Genomic DNA, 17,497 nt, shown 5'->3' on the forward strand with positions numbered 1-17,497 from the left:
TGTGGAGACATAGGGTAAAGCAGGAGCAGTGAGTTCACAGGGGTCTAGAGTGGGTGGAGGAGGGCTTGCCTGGGTAAGGTCATTTGTTCCTGGCCTTGGGAAGTATGGGGCCAGATTTGGAGGAGTTCCAGGTTTGCATGAGCATTTATTTCCTGGGGAATACCTGTTGGGTGGGAGGATGCTGTGCTGCATTAATGCAAAGGCCTGGGGGCATCTTTTTTTCAGTAGTGCCGAAGTTCTGTGTTGCTGTGGCCCTGTTCTGTGAGGCTGCAGTTCTTACTCTGTGCTCTTCATCCTTTTCCTCGTGTCATTGTGGCTCAGTCCCGTTTGTTAATCCAGCAGCTGTCCCACCCTTCAACGTCTGCCTTGCTGTGCTCATCCTCTCTCTTCGTAGTCTGATCCTGCCAGGTGCCTCTGCTGCCAGCACATGGAGTCATGTATATTTTGTTTTCTGCTTTTGATACTAGTGAGGGCTTTGGGATGAAGAATTTGGACACATGAGAGTGGCTACCTGCCATAGGCAGTGGGATCTGTCCAGATTCATTCCTGCAGGGTTTAATGTATCTCTGCCTTATCAGCACCATCCAAGAACCCTTGCACAGTACAAAGGCTGAAGAAAACATCTACCAAAGCATTCTTATTCCAGTGTTCAGCGTGGGATCATCCCAGTGGCCCAATAACTTAACACTGGAGTTTGGAGGCAGGTTAATAAACTGCTGGTGTAGAGTCCTCCTGGAGCTTTGTGTATGGTTTGCAAAGCTTCATAGGTTAATTACTTTGCTGTGTTATGATCCTGGCAAAATGTTTCTATAGAAACTGAGATCATTTTTAAACGTGAGCTGGATTGCCTTGTGAAGGAGCCACTAAATTAGGCCTGATGGGGACATACATTTATTTGATTCATGACTACTCCTGGATTTTCCTGCCAGTGGATAAAGCAGCATTCAAAAGCTTAGTTGATATTTAAAGAAACAATGGCCTTTGTATGGCTAAACCTGAATCAGAAAGGAAGGGAAGGTATTACCACTACTCTTCTAACGTCCTTATCTAGCTCTAAGGTGAGAGATGCATAAAACAAATCTTCATTCTCTTTTCACATCCTCTTTCTTCTGTTTCCTGATGTGCCCAGTCCAACCAGTGTCAGAGAGCTCCTTGGAGGGCTGCTGGTATGATTGAGGTAGATGTTGTACCAGAGGCGTGGTGCACAAGCTGTGCTGAGCAGACATGATGAGGATTCCTGGCTGAAAAACCTACTGAATCTATGACAGTGTGACTGCAATCTGTTAACCAGTCCTGATTCTCCACGCAGATCCTAGTCTGGGCTTCTTGCATGGTTCACAGAACTTGCAGTGTGGGTAGTTAGTGTGGTGGTAGCACTGTAGCTCTGAGTGTTCGTACACTTGAGTATGTAATTATCACCAATTTTGGAGCTGATTTGCAGTTAATTGCATATAGCCACTGCAGTGTTGCACATGCTCAGCTGCTGAGGGTGCTCAGATGTAGCATGGCACTGGGTGAGGAGTGCAAGTGTGATGAGGATGCATAGGAACATCAGATATTAGTATGTGAACACATGGAGTTGAGACTCCCCTGTGCTGTGTTTGTGTATAGCTGTACTTGGTGACTGCTGGCAAGCACAAAACACAATTACTCGTTGTAGTCTTTGTCTAAACCAAACCACTTCCCAACTGAGGACAGCCTCTTGAGTGTGTGCTTGTGTCTGCCTGGCTCCTGTGAAGCTGCATGTCTTAGAGTGAAGGCATGTGTGCCTCTCCTAGCATACTCCTTGTCTCAGTGGCTTATTCACCCTGATGATGATCCAGAGCTGAACTCTCGCAGGAGGTAACTTGAAAACGTAAACTTTCTGCTAGTTGTGTAAGCAAATCTGTTTGTGTTCTCAGAAATGCACAACAGCAAAGAGACAAAGTCCTAATATTAAACAGACCAGTTCTTTGAGAGGTGCCGATTGGTGCAGTGCTTGGTTTTGGCTATTTTCTACCTTTGTCTTGGCTGGGAGCAGCACTGAATATAAGGAAAAGCCTGGCTGTTGCCCAGGTTGGTCTGTCAAGGATTGGTACCTTTTTTTTGCACTGTTGTGAGGAGGACTCAGTCTCAGAATAGTCTTGAGGACATCCAGAGGATTTACCTTCCTGGAATTAAGATGTTTTCTGCTTGTGGTTGTGAACTGGAAAGGTGCTGGGATTAACCAGGGGTAGTTGTGTAAGGCTGGCATGGCTGTGAGGGCTGCTGTCCTTTTATCATTGCAACTGTTTGGGGTAAACAATGTCTCTGAATTGCTTCTCTGGCAAGAAGAGGCTCACAGTCACTTTCATGTTTTCTATAAATAGGAGATTGCTGATCTCTGCAGTGGGAGCAGAATTAAAGCCTGTTTCACACTGGCTGGTGGCCTGACCTACCTTTATTGACACCTGATAGTCCATTCTAAATGATAACTGCTTTCATCTTAAAGCAGCAGAGCACGTGGGAACAGAGCAGTAATTCAGCATAATGTCCAGAACTTGGATGGAGAAACTTTTGTTGGTCAAAACAACCTCCCACTGCTTTTGGATCAGCTGAAAAATGTCAGCCAAGCTGTTAAAGGTGTCAACATTCAGCACGAGGAGGAGAGCTGGAAACTGAGTTAGTACACACGGTGAGGGGACTGTTGTAAGAGCTGAACTCCATGCAAGGCTTTGGAGAATCCACACAGAAGTTTGAGGTACAACTGCTCCCACAGCAGGACTAATTTCTTGTGGTGTTGCTCCCTAGTATCACAGTATCACCAAGGTTGGAAGAGACCTCAAAGATCGAGTCCAACCTGTCACCACAGACCTGATGACTAGACCATGGCACCAAGTGCCACGTCCCATCCCTTCTTGAACACCTCCAGGGATGGTGACTCCACCACCTCCCTGGGCAGCACATCCCAATGACAAATGACTCTCTTGGTGAAGAACTTTCTTCTCACCTCGAGCCTAAAATTCCCCTGGTGCAGCTTGAGACTGTGTCCTCTTGTTCTGGTGCTGGTTGCCTGGGAGAAGAGACCAACCACTTCCTGGCTACAACCACCCTTCAGGTAGTTGTAGAGGGCAGTGAGGTCACCCCTGAGCTTCCTCTTCTCCAGGCTTAACAAACCCAGCTCCCTCAGCCTCACCTCACAGGGCTGTGCTCAAGGCCTCTCCTCAGCCTTGTTGCCCTTCTCTGGACATGTTCAAGAGTCTCAATGTCCTTCTTAAACTGAGGGGCCCAGAACTGGACACAGGACTCAAAGTGTGGCCTAACCAATGCAGAGTCCAGGGGCACAATGATTCCCTGCTCCTGCTGGCCACACTATTCCTAATGCAGGCCAGGATGCCATTGGCCTTCTTGGCCACCTGGGCACACTGCTGGCTCATGTTTAGGCAGCTGTCGATCAGCACCCCCAGGTCCCTCTCTGTTTGGTAGCTCTCAGCCCCTCTGACCCCAGTCTGTAGCTCTGCATGGGGTTGCTGTGGCCAAAATGCAGCACCTGGCACTTGGACTTGTTGAATGCCATCCCATTGGACTCTGCCCATCTGTCCAGTTGGTCGAGGTCCCTCTGCAGAGCCCTTCTGCCCTCTAACTGACCACACACAAAGGTGGTTTTAATGAGTCACACGGCTTTTATCTGGCTTTGTGAGGATAAACCTTGTACACTGTGTTTCTTCTGGGAAGCACTGTGGAATTTCTTTCATTTCTGACTATGTTCTTTGGCTTTTAGAGTACTGCTGGTGCCATTTCTCTCTGCTAATGGCAGGTGCCCACTAGCCATAGCCATCCTTCAGAGAATCATCCTTAGATCTGCTGTAAGCTGTAGTGCTGAAGCTACCCATCTTTTGCTGTAGGATTTCAGCAAATGCTTTCATTCGTTGCAGTTCAAATCTCCTCCTGCTCAGCTCCTGCAAAATGTCTCTGTGGTAATAACAAGCCTTCCCCTGGGAGAAGCATTTGGGAAGGTATTTGGTGCATTTTAAAATCATAGAGTTGTTTTTATTGTGAAAGAGCTGTAAGATCAAGTCCAGATATCCTCTAACTCTGCTGAATCTGGTGCTAAACAACGTCCCTCAACACCAGTCCTCTGTGGCTCTTGAGCACCTCCAGGCATGGGGATTCAACTACCTCATGGGGAGCCTGTTCCAGTGTTTGAGAAACTTTTCAGTGCAGAAGGTTTTTTTTGATGTCCAACCTAAACCTCCCCTGTTCAACTTGAGGCCATTTGCTTTTGTCCTGTCACTTGCTACTAGGAAGAAGAGACTGACCACCCCCACCCCCGGCTCCAGCTTCCTTTCCAGGGAGTTGCAGTGGGTCAGGACTTCCCTGAGCCTTCTTTTCTCCAGGCTGAACAACCCCAGTTCCCTCTGTTGCCCCTCACAACATTTGTTCTCCAGACCCTTTACCTACCTTTTCTGGACCTGCTCCAGCACCTCAATATCCTTCTTGTAGTGAGGACCCCAAAACTGATCCCACTACTCAGTGTGTGGCCTCACCAGTGCAGAGTACAGGGGGACAATCACTTCCTTGATGCTGCTGGTCGTGCAATTGCTGATACAGGCCAGCATGCTGTTGGCCTTCTTGGCCTCCTGGGCCCAAGAGAGTTAATCTGGTAGCTCAGCCTTTGGAAACAAGAAGCCAGTTTCAAACTCCTCCACCTGCTATTTCAGAGATGCTGGTTTGAGAATGTCCCATATTCATGGTCTCTGGAATAATCCAGTAAGTTTCTGTGTGTTCTGTTCTGTGTGTACAGCCTTGTAGCAACACATTTATCCAGCAGTAATTGGAAGGCTTGATCAGAGCACAGTGGAAATGTGGTGATGGTAAAGGGCATCGAGCTCTGCCAGACATCCTAATTTCCTCTGAACTGCGGATGTCCACACTCAGTGCTTGCAGCTGCTTGCTGATGGTGCCACGCTGAGGAAGAAAGAGAAGTAATTTGGTCTTTGGTGGGAGCAGAGGGCTTTTTCCCTACCTGGGTTGGAAAATCCTTGTTTGATAAGTTTAAGTCATGGAGAGGGAGGTGTGTGACATGGCTCCTTGTAGAAAGGAGAAGGGAACGAGAGGCTGAGAAGTGCCTGTGGTGAGAGCAAGCCGGGGAGTAAATTATTACACTTGCAGAAGGATTAAGTGGTTCATAATAAACACAGACTGCCTTCCCAGGTCCTTTAAATTCCAGTGCACAGGACCATGGAAACAGCACTGTGTCCCTGTGTGTTTGGTAAATCTTTCAAGCACTCCTTCTAAACCAAATCAAAAGGGTCTTTCCAGCTGGGCAAGGGAGATTTTCAACCCCAAATCCCAGCCTTGCTTTGCAAGCAGGATTAAGTAGCCACTTTCTAATGGTATGAATTTCATGTGTGGATTTCTGTGCCTGTTAACTCCTTCAAATACTTCACTCAGTGATCTGCTGCACTGAGATACATTTCCTTGAAACAGACTTAATTGCATTGAAGTGCAATTGCCCAGAAAGCTCAAAGCTCAAACCCTTCCTTCAAAGCTTTCTTGGAAAAGACTTTCTACTCTCCCTAAAGAAAACCTCATCTTTTTTTTTTGGGTCTGTAATCATCTTGGAAGTTCTACTTATTGTTAATTTTATATCCCTCTTGTCTTCTGGATTAAAAAAAACCAACAAGATAAAATATGGGCAGCTTTCTTTCTCCTCTTAGGAGGTTTTGTCAGCACTGTGAGCCAGCAGAATGATTTTACCCATCCCAGTGGCCGTGGTGGTGTTAACAGCTCCTGGGTCAGAAGAGCTTAAGTGATACACTTACTCAGGGCGAAGCCATCACTCTGGGGGTTTGACTCTCTGCAGTTGTTTGCTGAACATGGCAGGATAAGGACCAGTTAGCAGAAAATGAGGTGAGTGGTAAACCACCACTTTTAAAAGGAGCTTGCTATTACTTGGGAGAACTTGGACTCCTTCCAGGGAAGATTTGAACGACAGCGCTTAGGAAATGCACCTTTAGCAGTGGTTTGGCTTCCACAAAACTGCACTGCAGGTTATCAAGGACACTTCCATGAAAGCATGATAGAGCTTAAGCATCAAATCACTTCCCACCCCACCCTGTTGTTTCAAGATTCCTCCTGGTAGTGGATCTAGCACTGCAGTGCACCGGGTTTGCTCTCAGAGTGATTTACAGGGAAGATGCTCTGGGGAAAAATCAGCAGTGTCTGGAGGAAGGGAAAACATCACTGTGCTGTTGGAGAGCAGCACAGAGAAGTGCCATTTGGGCAGGATACTCTGCATGTCTCCTCCCTTTCTGATGCAGTATAAATATCTTCAGTGGCACTGAATCTAATCTGGCTGCAATGCCTGCTGCGCAGAGCATGTGCCTAGCTGGTTCTGTGGCCAGGTGAGTGTTTGTTTACATGGAAAAGAGCTGGCTGTTTCCAAACAGCAGGCTGTCACCATGCTGTTTCACTCATAAAGATGTCAAACATTCTGATCAGCTGAGGAAACATACTGTTCCTTCCATCCCTTTGATGTGATGCCCCTACTCTCTAGCAGGGCTCTGCATATATACACAAGTGGGTGAAAGCCTGGATAGCTCTGGCAGTGGGGATGGCCACAGGGTGAGCTGTGGGGTGGGTCTGAATTTCCAGCCTCTGGCTGAGCTCTGGTTTCACAGATCTGCGGGATGGTTGTGTTGGGTCATTTGGCTCTAGCCCAGCACTAAATAGGTTGTTTGTGCTGGGCTGGATGTACTTTCCTGCAGGCTCATCTGTCTGCTCTCTGGCTAATTGTGCTTCTTCATCCCACCTTGCCTTTGATAATGCTTAGAGCTTCCTCTGGCTTCTGCTGGGGAAGTCAGCAGGAACTTTGCCACTGACCTCTGCATCTTTTAATGAAGGGCAGCAGGTTGGTTGTACATTCTGCCCACCCTCACTGAACTTGCTGTGCTCACCCAAAGTAATGTTTTGCAGAACATGTATTCCCTGGAGGCAGGCTGACAGTAAGCTTTGTGTGTGCTTTATCATCTACCACACCTGTATTTATTTATTTATAGGCAGGAGGAGGTTGGATTCATTCAGGGAAACTTCTGCTTTTCTCCTATGTGAAAAATGAATCCTCAGATTGCAGCAGGTTGGCAGCATTAGGTGGTGGTGTTTGGCAGCCACAGTGGATTCACTCAAGGAAGCCTGACTTGAGAGTAAGCTTCATATTTGATGAGAAGTCTTCACAAATAGACTTGGTGTCAAAGTATCTGGCAGATGTTTGGTATTCCTAGGGGAAGCTGGTGTTTGATCTGTGGTGTTAGATGCCTTTGATGTTGAGGAGGGTGGTTCTCCATACTCAGATCTACCAGGGTCACTGCAGCAGGCTGTTTTCTGTTGATGATTATTTTCTGGGGGGGGAGGGAATCTCCCTCCTCTCATTTCCTCCCTCTGCTCTTCTGAGGATTTCTTGCATTGAGACCTTGGTAGGGGTTTTTGTTTCTTTTTTTGAGTTTCTTAGAAATTCTGGGTTGACTTCCTGAAAATGAAAAGGATTGAATCTCATTTTCTGCTTCAAAGCTGCCTTCAAGATCTCCAAATCCCTTTGTTTTCAGGGCGTTCTGTTAGCAATCAAAGGCATTTGAGTGTACAACAGAACCCATTTCAATCTGATCTGCTTTCAAGTGTAACCATATTTGTACATGCTGATGCCTGCTTTATGTCTCCATTTCATTCTTTCTAAAGTCTGTGACCTTTTCTTTAGCATCCTAATAAGCAGTTTTCCCTGTTGGATGCCTCAGTGGGAGTAGATAATTACTACACACAATCATGATTTGATCTAAACGGGCTCAGGATCCCAGCTGGGACGAGTAGGTCTTCCACGTTTCACACTCTTTCTGGGCTGGGTGTAAACGTCTGCAATTCTGCTGTGTTTGTGTGTTCCTTCTGGTGTGTGTGTGTGTGTTGCAGATTTTGCTTGTAAAATGTGTTAAATTTCCCAAACTGCACTGTTTTCTCTTCTTTTCCCCTCTTCAAAGCAGAAATCAGATCCTTGGACCGATGTGGCAGCTGGCGGTAATGCACCTCATAAGATCTGGGTGGCTTTTTTTGTTTGCTTGTGGTTGGTGGTAGGTTTTGGGTGGTGTTTTTTTTTTTCCCCTCAGAGAGTGGATATCAAGATCCTGGGTAGCAAACACCTTTGCACCAGAGCTGACATTGTCATCTGTGTGTCTTTGCAGAATATGGTGTCTGTGAAAACCTGCGGAAGCTGGAGATCACCGGCGTGTCCTGTCGAGACGTCTATGCCAAACGTAAGTGCTGGAGCTGGTGTCCTGGCTTAGGAGTGATTTTGCAAGCATGTAGCCCTTGAGTACTTATTAAACTTTGAGGCCATAAGTTATTCAGACTGATTTGCTAATGGCAGGAGGTTCATCTGTGAGGCTGACACGTTTGGAATCTTACTTAATACTAAGCAGCTGCCCTCCAGTCCATCGCTGGAGAAAAGGCATGTAATTTAACTTGATAGTAAAGAGTACTGAAGGGTTTTCATCCTTCCCTGTTGGGCCATTTTCAGGAATTAACTGGTATTTTGTCATAGCCCTAATGTAGCTAAGTCTTGATCTCAGTGAAAACAGGCAGAGGGGAAAATCCTATAAAGAGCTGAGCATTCCTCTGGGGTGCTTCTGGAAGAGGAGAGCCTGGTGGAGCTGGGCCTCTGCTGAGGTGGTGTGTTTTAGCAGTGTCTGGGGGGGTGGAACTCCAACTCATTAGACCCAAGGCAGATGCACATCTTCTGTCTTAGACTGAGGAGTGAGGGAAACCAAGGACTAGATAGGGGCCTAGATCCATGATGAGCCTGTCTCCCCTGTCACCAAATCCTGACCTTTGCATTCAGAGGCTGAGCTGGTTGCTCAGAGCCTCACAAAGCCCTCAAGAGCTCCCACACCGGCACTTCCAGGCTGTGCTGTCTTGGTTCCTCCCACCAGATTTTTTTTTTAAGGGAGGTGTTACCTGTGGTCTTTATCCTACAGAACAAGATTTGACCTGCAACATGTGACCTATGACTTCTGGCTGTTCCAAGAAGCTCCTGCTTTATGAAACAAAAGCAGAGAGGCCAATTGTGAGAGGTCTCTGTAGGTTTTGCAGGCCCACAATCTGGCTCAGCTTCTGCCATGTGCTGAACCTTGAAGCAGTGATGACCTTAAGCATTGATCTTGATGCTGGAAAGAAGAGGTAGAAAGGCTTTATTCCCATCTGTAGTAGACTTGCTCAGCATCCACAAGAAAATCATTTCATCACCTAGTGCCCCTCTTTAGTTACTTGTACATTAGGACTGGAACTGCCTGATTTTTCTGGGTGGGAGGGCTGAGTGATGCTGAGCTAGCACTTAGATGTCCACAGACATTAGAACTTGAGGCCTCTCCCTCTTCAATCCAGTGTTTGTGACACTGGTTTGGTAACAGACATACAACTCATGCCATGTAGGATCTTAATTCTGCACTGCCAGTCTTGAACAGTAGAAAAACTCTCCTGAGTCAAAGTCTGTTGCGGTGGGAAGCAGATAATCAATATGATTGGTAATCAGGCTTCAACTTTATTGTTCAAAAGCACAGCTTATAAAGTATCTCAGCTAAATATGCACAAGTGTCATTATTCTATTAGCTGTTAGTCCAGGGTTACATCATAATATCCAGCCTACTTGCAGTTAGGCCTACGTGCACCTTCACAACCTCCTTTCTCAGTAGCTCTTTGTTTCACATATACTTTGTATCACATACTGCTATCTTATAAGTAACTATTTCACATGGTGCTATCTTATGAGAAACTGCAAGCACAGTCACAGGGCTGTGGTGGCCTTGCTGCATCAGCACACCAGCTAAGCTGTGAGCAGTAAACAGCAAGATGGAGTCTGGCCTACACACTCTGGTCAAACAGCTGTTCCATAGAACCACGTCCCTGCAATTCAAGCCATTCCTCAACAAAAGTCTTTCTCCCCTTCAAGAGTTGCAAGGTTCAGATTTATTGCAATGATACTTAGTGCTTTTTGTTCACAAGTTATATGTAAGAGTGGCCTTACTGGCTCAGAGCTGTGGTCTTTCTGTAGCCCAGTCACTCAAGGAAGACTGAGAAGATACTTCCCTGGGTATTCTCCCAGTTTGGCTGTGCTCAGGGTGGGAGATTTCCAAAGTCTAATGCTATTTATTAATGTAATAGCCCTCAAGAGATCTTACACACATTTCCAGTCTTCCTTTGCAACAAAATCTTTTCTGAATCCCCAGCATCCATTGGCTCAGAGCCTCACTTGATGTGAGAACCACCTCTGTGATAGACTTCATTGCACTTCTGAGTCCATATCCATTCAGCAATCCTAACCAGCAGTGGTTACTCTCAAGTCAGAATGCTTGGCAGCTCTTTCTGCCTTTCAGGTTGCACCATCTCAGCTCTCCTGCTCAGATTCCATAGTTTGCCCTGTTCCAGTTTCCTGGTAGTGTGGCCTTTTCTCCACTGTCCCATAAACCTCTTTAATTGCAGAAGAATTAATCTGGGGCTACTGGCAGGACTTGCAGACACTTCTCTGTCCACTGAAAGTGCTTCTGTAAGGAGTAGTGTGAGAAATGGGAGAACTGAGCTTCAGTGCTAGAAAGCATAACTAATGCAAGGGCCACTGTCTGTGTAGTTACTTGGCCTAAGCAGTCTTGTTAACACCATGGTGCTTGTTACAGTCTAGAGAGTGTGATTCCACTTTGAATTCACTCTAAATACTGTCTGGGGGGGTCTTGAATGTGCCAAGTTCTGTGTGAACAGCCCCACTGGCCAGGTGTACCCAAGGCTGGGGCTGATAAAGGCAAGCAAACAGTGAACCACAGCTGGAAGCCAAGTCAGAAGAGTGTTTTGACTTGTCTGCATAGCTGGTCATAGAATCAGTAAGGTTGGAAAAGACCTCAAAGATCATCAAGGCCAACCTATCACTCAAGACCTCATGACTACTAAACCATGGCACCAAGTGCCACATCCAATCCCCTCTTGAACACCTCCAGGGATGGTGACGCCACCACCTCCCTGGGCAGCACATCCCAATGGCTAACAACTCTCTCTGTGAAGAACTTTCTCCTCACCTCCAGCCTAAACTTCCCCTGGTGCAGCTTGAGACTGTGTCCTCTTGTTCTGGTGCTGGTTGCCTGGGAGAAGAGACCAACCCCCTCCTGGCTGAAACCACCCTTCAGGTAGTTGTAGACAGCAATGAGGTCTCCCCTGAGCTTCCTCTTCTCCAGGCTGAACAATCCCAGCTCCCTCAGCCTCTCTTTGTAGGGGTTGTGCTCCAAACCCCTCCCCAGCCTCGTTGCCCTTCTCTGCACATGTTCAGGGGTCTCAATGTCCTTCTTAAATTGAGGGACCCAGAACTGGACACAGGACTCAAGCTGTGGCCTAACCAAAGCAGAGTCCAGGGGCACAATGACTTCCCTGCTCCTGCTGGCCACACTATGCCTAATGCAGGCCAGGATGCCATCGGCCTTCTTGGCCACCTGGGCACACTGCAGGCTCATGTTCAGCTGGCTGTCAACCAGCACCCCCAGGTCCCTCTCTGTTTGGCCGCTCTCCAGCCACTCTGCCCCCAGCCTGTAGCGCTGCATGGGGTTGCTGTGGCCAAAGTGCAGCCGCCGGCGCTTGGTGCAGCGCAGTGGTGCTGTTAGGTGGCTGTGGTGGGGCAGAGTTTGCTGGTACTGACCCTGCTGGTACTCACCCTGCTGTGTCTGTTCAGGTATAAACCCTCGGGTGAAGTCGGGGCGCTATATGAAAATCCTTCCCGACTACGAGCACATGGAGTACAGAGATGTTTACACCTGCCGTACGTACCTCCTGCTGGGTGATGCTTCCTGCACTGAGCACACACCGGGTGCTGCATGGAGTGTGAAGTTGCTTTCAGCAGGCGATTTTGGGCTGGGCCTTGGGACAGTACGGAGGGTGCCTGTTAGTTCTGTGGAGAGTTAGTGGAGAGGTCAGACCCTTCAGAGCGGCGGTGCCGGCTGGGCGTGCAGGGAGGTGTGGTGGTACTTTGAAGTGCTTTCAGTTAGAAAATGGCCCTGACTGGCTGCAATAAGGAAGGGCTTTGCTCCCAGCAGGAGAGCCCTTGGTCTGCTCTGCATGGATTGCTTCTCTCTTAGAAGGAAGTAGAATAGAATAGGATAGAATAAACCAGGTTGGAAGAGACCTTCAAGATCATCGCGTCCAACCTATCATCCAACACCACCTAAACAACTAACCCATGGCACCAAGCACCCCATCAAGTCTCCTCCTGAACACCTCCAATGATGGTGATTCCACCACCTCCCTGGGCAGTCCATTCCAATGGGCAATCACTCTCCCTGTGTAGAACTTCCTCCTGACCCCCAGCCTGAACCTCCCCTGGCACAGCCTGAGACTGTGTCCTCTTGTTCTGGTTCTGGCTGCCTGGGAGAAGAGACCAACCTCTGCCTGTCTACAACCCCCCTTCAGGTAGTTGTAGAGAGCAATAAGGTCACCCCTGAGTCTCCTTTTCTCCAGGCTAAGCAGCCCCAGCTCCCTCAGCCTCTCCTCACAGGGCCTGTGTTCCAAGCCCCTCACCAACTTTGTTGCCCTTCTCTGGACTCCCAGCAAGGCAACCTCCTTCCTAAACTGAGGGGCCCAGAAATGGACACAGGACTCAAGGTGTGGCCTAACCAGTGCAGTGTACAGGGGCAGAAGATACCCTGGTGAAGGCCCCCCAAAGCAAGTTTAAATAAGCTCTGGACTAGCAAAAGGCTTTGTCTTGATCCAGATGAGCTGCACTGGGATCCCTTCCTAGTGAAGAATGCTAATTCTCTCCCTGCAGCACAGTGAGTCCTCTAACCACCATCTCAGTCTCCAGGAAAGATTCTGCTGGCGTTTCAGAGATGATGATTTGCCTTCTGCAGTGAAGGAGCTGCTCTGGGTAATCTATTCATTCCCTCCTGATTTGAGGGAAACGTTGGGATTAAGGCTTACTGCTCCACAGGAATGCAGTGGAAATACTGATGAGTTCACATCAACTGAGGAAGCCAGTGTTTGGTATTTGGAGGGCAGGTTGAACACTCTCTAATGCTGCTTTTAGGTCTGCAGAGTTTTGCAGCCTCGGGGCCCTAATTCCCTGGTGCTTGGGAATATAGCTTTTTGCATTTGGTAGTGAGTGGAGTGGATGCTGCAGACTTACCTGTGCTAAAGAAAGCCAACTGTGGGCTATACAGAGAAGATGGTGTCAGTCATGGCAGTTGTGACAGACAAGCAGCAGCAGTGCTACAGCAGGAATTGGTAGAAAGCTTTCAGGGTTGACAGCCCTGCCTTTAATGCCAGTCTTGTTCTGGAGCTGGATGGAAAAGAGAGGCACATCCAAGCTGCCCCACAGGACAAAGGATTCCTTTGTAGATTGGTACCTGGGTGCTTGCTCCAAAAGTGCCAAGGTGGTGGCATTCAAATGGCATTTTGTGCTGTTAATTCTTACAGCTGCAGCCCCAAACCTGTGATGTCTGGTGCCCCTTTTCTCTAGGAGTATGCTCTATTATTTGAAGAGCAGCCAGTGGGATTTAAGATGGGATTACCTGTTTTCCCTTCCTCTGTATTAAGACTGTGTTGCCAGGATTTACTCTGTGAGTGCTGCCTTATTCATATTCCTGCAGCATTAGCCAGGTCAGCTCAGATCACTTTCCCCTGGGTTTTAAGCTAAGCCTGGCTGACGCTGAGCTCTTTCCACTGGCAGGTCAGTTATCACCAGCTGGAGGGCAGTAACTGCTTACATTCATAGAATCATAAAATCAGTAAGGTTGGAAAAGACCTCAGAGATCATCAAGTCCAACCTATCACCCAGCATCTCATGACTAACTAAACCATGGCTTCAAGTGCCACATCCAATCCTGGTTTTGAACACCTCCAGGGTCGGTGACTCCACCACCTCCCAGGGCAGCACATTCCAATGGCTAACAACTCTCTCTGTGAAGAACTTTCTCCTCACCTCCAGCCTAATCTTCTATTCCCTGCTTCCCCAGATGTCTTTCCCACTCAAAATGAGCTACCTCTGTCTTAAAGCCTGCAGGTTTCACTGCAAACTCACAGGAATTTGTTTGTTTCTCAGCCTGTGCTCTCCAGGCTGGACACAGGTAATGAAATAACATTTAATGCAAACAGTAACATCTGCTCTCCTCCTGTTTCAATAACCCATTCTGGGGTTGTAGCTGGTCTGGTCTGTGGTCTGGTGTGCCACTGCTGTAGTGCTTGAATCTCATTTGCTCAGTGTTACTTCCCTTTCCTGTGTCTAACAAAGAGCACAGGCATTAGACCTTTCCCAAACAGCCTTCTGTTGGTGAGAGCTTGGGCTTTCATTGCTTTTCCTAGCCAGCTTCCAGCTGGATTCAAGCTGCCTTCCCATCTGAAGAGCATGCAGGGCTGCTTGTGGCAATGTGGGTAATATCCAGGCTGGGTAGAGGTTGTATGGAAGCATCCAGTGGATGCTTTTTTGCTCCATTTGGCAGGATGTGGGCTCAGAAATTCGGGTAGGCAAGAGGCTTTTTCAGGATGGAGAAAAACAGGCAGTGTGCTTAGCAGAGGAGGACCTTGGAGAAAGACCCAAGTGTTGTTTTCTTTCGAGGAGCAGGGAAGGAAACAACTGTCAGACTCATCCTGTCTCCTGCCAGGGAGAGCCAGAGCTGGAATTCGTCAGGTTTTCCCTGCAGTGCTGCTGGCTTGCTGGAGCCCAGAGGCACCCCAGGCTTGAAAATGGAGCTATGCTTGTGCTTTGAGACTTGTTTGGGCATTTGGCCAAGTAGCAGCCTTTTCCCTAGGAACATCCTTTCCTGGAAGAAGAGGAGGAGAGGTCAGAGTCTGTAGCACCCTGGGCAAGTCAGGGAGATGTCCTCCATTAAGGTGTCCCTGCCATGGATGTCGATGTGTAGGGAGGGTGAGGATGGGTGAAGCACTGCCCCCATTGCAGCCTGCTTCCCATCAGCTCATTTGGAGACTTCTGGGGTGCCAGACAGCTGGGGCAGAGATGCAAGCTAAGCATAGAGGCTGCTGTCCAGGGGACAGGATTCTTCTGGAAGTGAATGGGATTTTTTTGGCTTCTTCCCTCCTTTGCAGCCCCAGCTTTCCAGGTGGTTTGGGCAGATGGTGAAGCAGGTTCTGTCTGTGACTCATCCACATTTCCTAAACCACCAAGGCTTCTGGCAAGCTGAGCTGCAGCTGGAGCTGGCTGTTTACTCACAGTGAGCACACAAACTGCCCTCAACAGGCACGTGTCTCGGAGTGGAAGGGCTCGCCTGGCTGAGCAGACACTTTCCCTGCTGTTGAAAAGTCCATCAATTGTAGCTACAGCTCTGAGAGCGCTTCAGACAAGAGCTGGCAGTGAAAGTGAGACATCCTCATCGCTCTTGGATAGCTTAGCATCAAGTTTTCTTTCCTAAAAATACAAAATCAAGCAGGGTTTTATCAGCTCCACGCCAGAGAGGGTAGGAGGCAGATTGTGGTGGGTGGAGTGGCTTATGCACATACCATTTATTAATGTGTAATTACTGCACTGGGACAAGAAGACTGGGGATGTGGTTTGCTTGCTTGACTTAGTGCTGTTTGTGCTGCACTGGTGAAACCAAGCCATCAATCTGAAATTGTTTACTGCTTAGGAAAAAAGGCTCCTCCAGGCCAGTTGGCAGCAGCTCTGGACAACCCTCCCTGCTCTCCTAAACCTCTGTGGAAGTTCTCTGCTTTTGTGTAATAAAAGCACTCCTCCAGTTCTCGCTGTCTTGAGTAGCTAATGAAGCAAAACTGTTGTAACAACTGCACTGAAACACAGTTCTTGCTATAAATAGATGCAAAGTGAAAGGCATTGTTCAAGCCAGTCCTGTAGGCTAAGCCAGGTTGTTGTGGCCTTCTGAGCTGGCCATGAACGTGGCTGTAAGGCAAGTGTAGCATCTTGTTGCCATCTTCATGGAGGTAATCTCTATCCTGCCTGAAATGCCAGATTGTGTGTGATGCTACTGGACATGTCAGGAAATTATGTGGACAGAATTCATGGCTGGGTAAGGCAAGAAGCATCTCTGAGCTGTCCTGGAGAGAGGAGGATTGTGGAGATGTTTCTGTAATGGGTATCTTCCCCTGCTCGTCCTTCAGTTTTGGTAGGATTGAAAGTGCCCCTCACTCTGAGATGGGGACATGGAGAAACCTCACCTGCAGCAGGCTTTGAGGAGGGCTTGGGAGCAGCTTTTGGGCACTGCTGAAGCATAGCTGCTTATTTATAGAGTGTTTAAGGCTGTTACTGACCTGGTAACCCCACCAGATGTCCTGAGCTGGCATGCTCTGTGCGCTTTGCCCGTGCTCTCTTGGTGGCTGTTTGTAAAGATGCTTAACTTTGGGGACAAATTTGTCACTCCAGGGCAGGGAAGTTCTTCCATGTACTGGAATTTCCCTGTTCCTTGCTGCCTTTCTGCCCTTCCATATTTTGTGTTGCTTTGCAGCCTGAGGCATCAAGTACACTTTTGGTCACTGGAGATGGCAGGTACTTTGTTTTTAGCTCTGGGTGTATCACGTGCTTTCATTAACAGGACCATGTTGCAAGTTTTCTGGGACTTCCTGGTGAGATATCTGGCTTTGCAAAGTCCTGGGAACTAATTCCTGATCCTGGCCTGGGCCAGGAGCTGGGCTGCAGAGAATGACACTGATCTGTATGAGCCTCCTGGGAGACCTCAATTCAGAACTGCCTGGTTGTGCTTGGGGTGTAACCACTTTTTTTTTTTCTTCAGTAATGGCAGTTGTGGGTGGTGTTGGTCAATGGTGTGTGCAATCTGCTAGTAGTTTCAATTTTCTCTCCCCAAACTGCCAGTTCTTTAGCTTGATGTGCTCATTTCAGTCTCTCACTGTTCCCTAGTGCTGCACCGATACCGACACATCCTGGGACTGTGGCAGCCAGACATTGGGCCCTATGGGGGACTGCTGAACGTGGTGGTGAGTGAGTGCATCCTGCTGGGGGCTGGGCTGTCTAGGCCTGAGTCTTTTATATGCCTTTTTCTGGAGCAGGTTCCCATCTCCACACTGTGATGGGAACCCAGAGATTGCTTCTTGGATCTTTCCATCATCACCCCCTTTCTGCAGAGAGCCCTTTAGTGTTTCACCTGGGCTCCAAACAGCCTCAGAAGCACACAGAAAAGTCGTTCCCTGAAATATTTTTAAGAGTTCAATGCTGACATTGCATGGCTGGCACAGGAGTCCACTCCTTGTGCATGGAGTATAGCAGAGGTTTTAGCATGAACCCATCACTTACAGCATCTTTACCTTCAGCTCAGTGTTCTGCAGAGGGTTGTGCACTTGAGCTTGTGCACCTCTCCTTCCTGTGTAGTTTGCCATGGGTTTCACTTACACATCAAGTGAAGTGGTATTAGTGCATGACTGCTGGAAGACCCACAGGGCCTGGCAGCTCTTGCACTGCTAGGGAGAAGAGTTAATGAACAACATTGTATTCTGTACTGGTGAGAGCTGGGCCAGAAGTTTCCCTGCAACCCTTGTTCTTTGCACCATG

The 17,497-nt window shown here is 48.1% G+C and overlaps 1 protein-coding gene across 2 annotated transcripts in view; it reads left to right on the forward strand.

Annotated features, from left to right (window-relative positions):
• The window catches only part of FBXO31 (F-box protein 31), a 31,753-nt gene that overhangs the window by 841 nt on the left and 13,415 nt on the right, over positions 1-17,497 (forward strand). Inside the window, exons 2-4 of one of the 2 annotated variants that reach the window (XM_068150813.1) lie at positions 8,187-8,258; positions 11,708-11,794; positions 16,850-16,926. In XM_068150813.1, coding sequence (XP_068006914.1) covers positions 8,187-8,258; positions 11,708-11,794; positions 16,850-16,926 — 236 coding nt within the window. The remainder of the gene's footprint in view (positions 1-8,186; positions 8,259-11,707; positions 11,795-16,849; positions 16,927-17,497) is intronic. The other variant, XM_068150814.1, reaches the window with a different exon arrangement.

The sequence above is a fragment of the Melanerpes formicivorus genome, unplaced genomic scaffold (genome assembly GCF_026170545.1).
Source record: "Melanerpes formicivorus ecotype bairdi unplaced genomic scaffold, bMelFor1.0.p_v2 SCAF_20, whole genome shotgun sequence".
Taxonomy (NCBI): Eukaryota; Metazoa; Chordata; class Aves; order Piciformes; family Picidae; genus Melanerpes; species Melanerpes formicivorus.